Raw genomic sequence first — 3,168 nt, 5'->3', positions numbered from 1 at the left:
GGAAAGGAGGTCGGCGTCGGCAGAGGAGAAGAAGAGATAGGAGAAGAGAGGCGTCGGCGCCGGTTAGGGCAAGGGAAGAAGTCGGGCGCGCGGGTGGTTTCGGCGTCGGGTGCACGGGAAAGAAATAAGAGAAAAATAAAAAGAAAATGGAAAAGAAAAATAAATCTTTTCCTCATTAAAACAGGGTAACCTAAACAGGCTTTTCCGGACCCCGTTTTTTATCCCCGTCAACTCGTCCGTACGAGCTCCGAAAAATTCCCGAAAAATGTCCAAATTTCCGGAAAATTCCCTTATTCATATTCGTCTATTTTCGATATTTTACATTCTCCCCCACTAATAAAAATTTGGTCCCCAAATTTCGTTATCTACCATCAGCAAGTACTAACAACAGATATAAAGTATAAATGCTGAACGGTAAACTAAATCACATACCTCAAGTGAAAAGATGGGGATATCGAGCTCGGATAGTGTCCTCGAGTTCCCAAGTAGCCTCCTCGTCCGAATGATGCTGCCATCCGACTTTAACCAGTCGGATAGTCTTGTTCCGCAACTGACGCTCTTTCCGGTCGAGAATCCGTACCGGAACCTCCTCATATGTAATGTCAGGCTGAACTGGAACTGGAATATCTGCCAGCACATGTGTCGGGTCGGGCACGTATCTCCTCAGCATCGATACGTGAAATACATCGTGAACGCCTGACAGGGACGGTGGTAGTGCCAATCGGTAAGCTACCGCTCCGATCCTCTCCAAAATCTCGAAAGGACCAATGTACCGCGGAGCTAGCTTACCTCTGAGGCCAAATCTCTTCACCCCTTTCGTGGGTGAAACTCGCAGAAATACATGGTCGCCCACAGAGAACTCTAGTGGTCTACGTCTCCGATCAGCATAACTCTTCTGGCGGTCCTGCGCCTCTGACATCCTCCGTCTGATAGTACGGACCAACTCTGCATCCTGCTGAACTGTATGAGGTCCCAACAGCTGGGCCTCTCCAACCTCATCCCAGAGGACGGGTGTCCGACAAGGTCTACCGTACAACGCCTCAAACGGTGCCATCTGGATAGCCGAATGAAAGCTATTGTTGTAGGCAAACTCTACCAACGGCAGATGGTCCTCCCAGCTGCCTTCGAAATCCATAACACATTATCTCAGCAGGTCCTCTAACGTCTGAATGGTCCGCTCTGACTGTCCATCTGTCTGTGGATGGAAAGCTGTACTGAAACGGAGCTGTGTACCCAAGGCCTGCTGCAGACTCTGCCAGAACCGAGACGTAAACCGGGGGTCTCTATCCGAAATAATGGTCAACGGAATACCACGTGATCTGATAATCTCCCGGCAAAACAGATCTACCAATGATCCAGGAAATCAGTCTTCCGGATCGCTAACGAGTACGCGGATTTGGTTAATCGATCAACAATTACCAAAATCGCGTCATGGCCTCGTCGTGTCCTCGGCAAACCTACCACAAAGTCCATAGTAATGTGTTCTCTTTTCCACTCAGGATTAGGAATCTACTGAAGTAAGCCGGCAGGTCTCTGGTGCTCGGCCTTCATTTGTTGACAGACAAGACATCTACCTATAAAATCCACGATGTCTTCTTTCATGTCGTCATTCATGTCGTCATTCATGTCGTTCCACCAATAGAAACACCTCAAATCTTGGCACATACGGGTACCGCCTGGTGGGAAGCAATTCATGAACGATGAGCCTCCGGAAGTAACTCCTATAAGACCGGATGAGACTGAAGTACGCATAATCTTCCTCGGAAGTGTAACACTCTCCTCATCTCGTGTGAACTCGGTCTGCTGCCCGGAAGCTATCTGGCTGCAAATAAATTACAATTACTGATCAGCAGCCTAGGGCTATCGTATCCTCGTTCTGATCAACGACTGAGCAACCATGATAACCAGAGTACCTTGCTCTGTCTGTCCTTACCCCTCAAGGCCCAAATCGGAGGAACCTTAAATCAAGTCTGTGACCACAACTCGGTAGCAAGTTAAAATCTCTCTAGACTTCAAGCTGAGTGTGTCGGCAAACATATTAATTTTCCCCCGGTGATAGTCAATCGTACAGTCATAATCCTTCAGGAACTCCATCCATCTCCTCCGTCGGAGATTAAATTCCTTCTGGGTAAAAATATACATTTGAGACTCTTATGATCAGTGAGAATCTCAAATGTAATACCGAACAGATGCTGCTGCCAAATCTTCAAGGCAAAATAATGGCAATCAGCCACAAGTCATGTACTGGGGTAGTTCTCCTCATGCTCCTTCACTGCCGAGAAGTAGGAGACTACCCTGCCGTGCTGCATCAAAACAGCGCACAAATCCTGTAGAGATGCGTCGGTATAGAGTACGAATCCGTCCTCTTCATAAGGTAAAACCAAAATCGGAGCCGACACTAGTCTCCGCTTCAACTCCTAGAAGCTGGTCTTGTCATCCTCAGTCCAAATAAACTTCACGCCTTTCATGGTCAGGCGTGTAAATAGCATAGCAATCCGTGAGAAACACTCAACGTATCTCCGGAAATATCAAGCCAAACAAAGGAAGTTGCAAGCCTCTTCTATAGACTCCGTCTACTCCCAACGGTAACAACCTCGATCTCCTGTGGAACCATGATATACTCCTACTGGTGACCGTGTGTCTCAAACATCTCACAGGAGATAATCAAGATACACACTACTGAACTTCACATATAGACGTTTCCATCGAAACATCTCTAGAACTATGCAAAGATAGTGTACGTGATACACCTCAGATCAGGAATAAAACACCACATCATCAATAACGATAACGAATTCTGATCCAATATCCTAGGGATACCCAAATCATCTAGTCCATGAAAACATCTAAGGCTCCGCAAGCCCTAATGGTAAAACCAATACACATAATGTCCGTATCACAGACATTCCCAATCCATAAGATCCTCGACAATAAATCTGAAATATGATCACCAACGATATAAATCATCTAAGCATAGATCCTCCAGTGTGAGAGCAACGCTCCATCACAGAAAATACCACATATGTGGGAGCAACGCTCTACCACAAGAAGACCTCAATATGTAGGAGTAACACTCCACTACAAATAATCTATAACATGTATCTGCAATAGATATGGGAGCAATGCTCTGCTACAAGCAATCCGAAATATGTATATGTGGGAACTCCG

At 46.3% G+C, this 3,168-nt stretch overlaps 1 protein-coding gene across 1 annotated transcript; it reads right to left on the bottom strand.

The window, feature by feature from the left end:
* Nucleotides 1–445: 445 nt before the first annotated feature.
* Nucleotides 446–1,626, bottom strand: LOC122050517 (the record flags this gene model as incomplete). Its single annotated transcript, XM_042611409.1, has 2 exons — nt 1,588–1,626; nt 446–904 (listed from the first exon to the last, which is right to left on the bottom strand). Coding segments are annotated over exons 1-2 (498 nt in total), but the record flags the coding sequence as incomplete, so codon positions are not given.
* Nucleotides 1,627–3,168: the final 1,542 nt, after the last annotated feature.

Source organism: Zingiber officinale, chromosome 3A, assembly GCF_018446385.1.
Source record: "Zingiber officinale cultivar Zhangliang chromosome 3A, Zo_v1.1, whole genome shotgun sequence".
Classification (NCBI taxonomy): Eukaryota; Viridiplantae; Streptophyta; class Magnoliopsida; order Zingiberales; family Zingiberaceae; genus Zingiber; species Zingiber officinale.
This window is presented reverse-complemented; position numbering and strand designations above follow the sequence as displayed.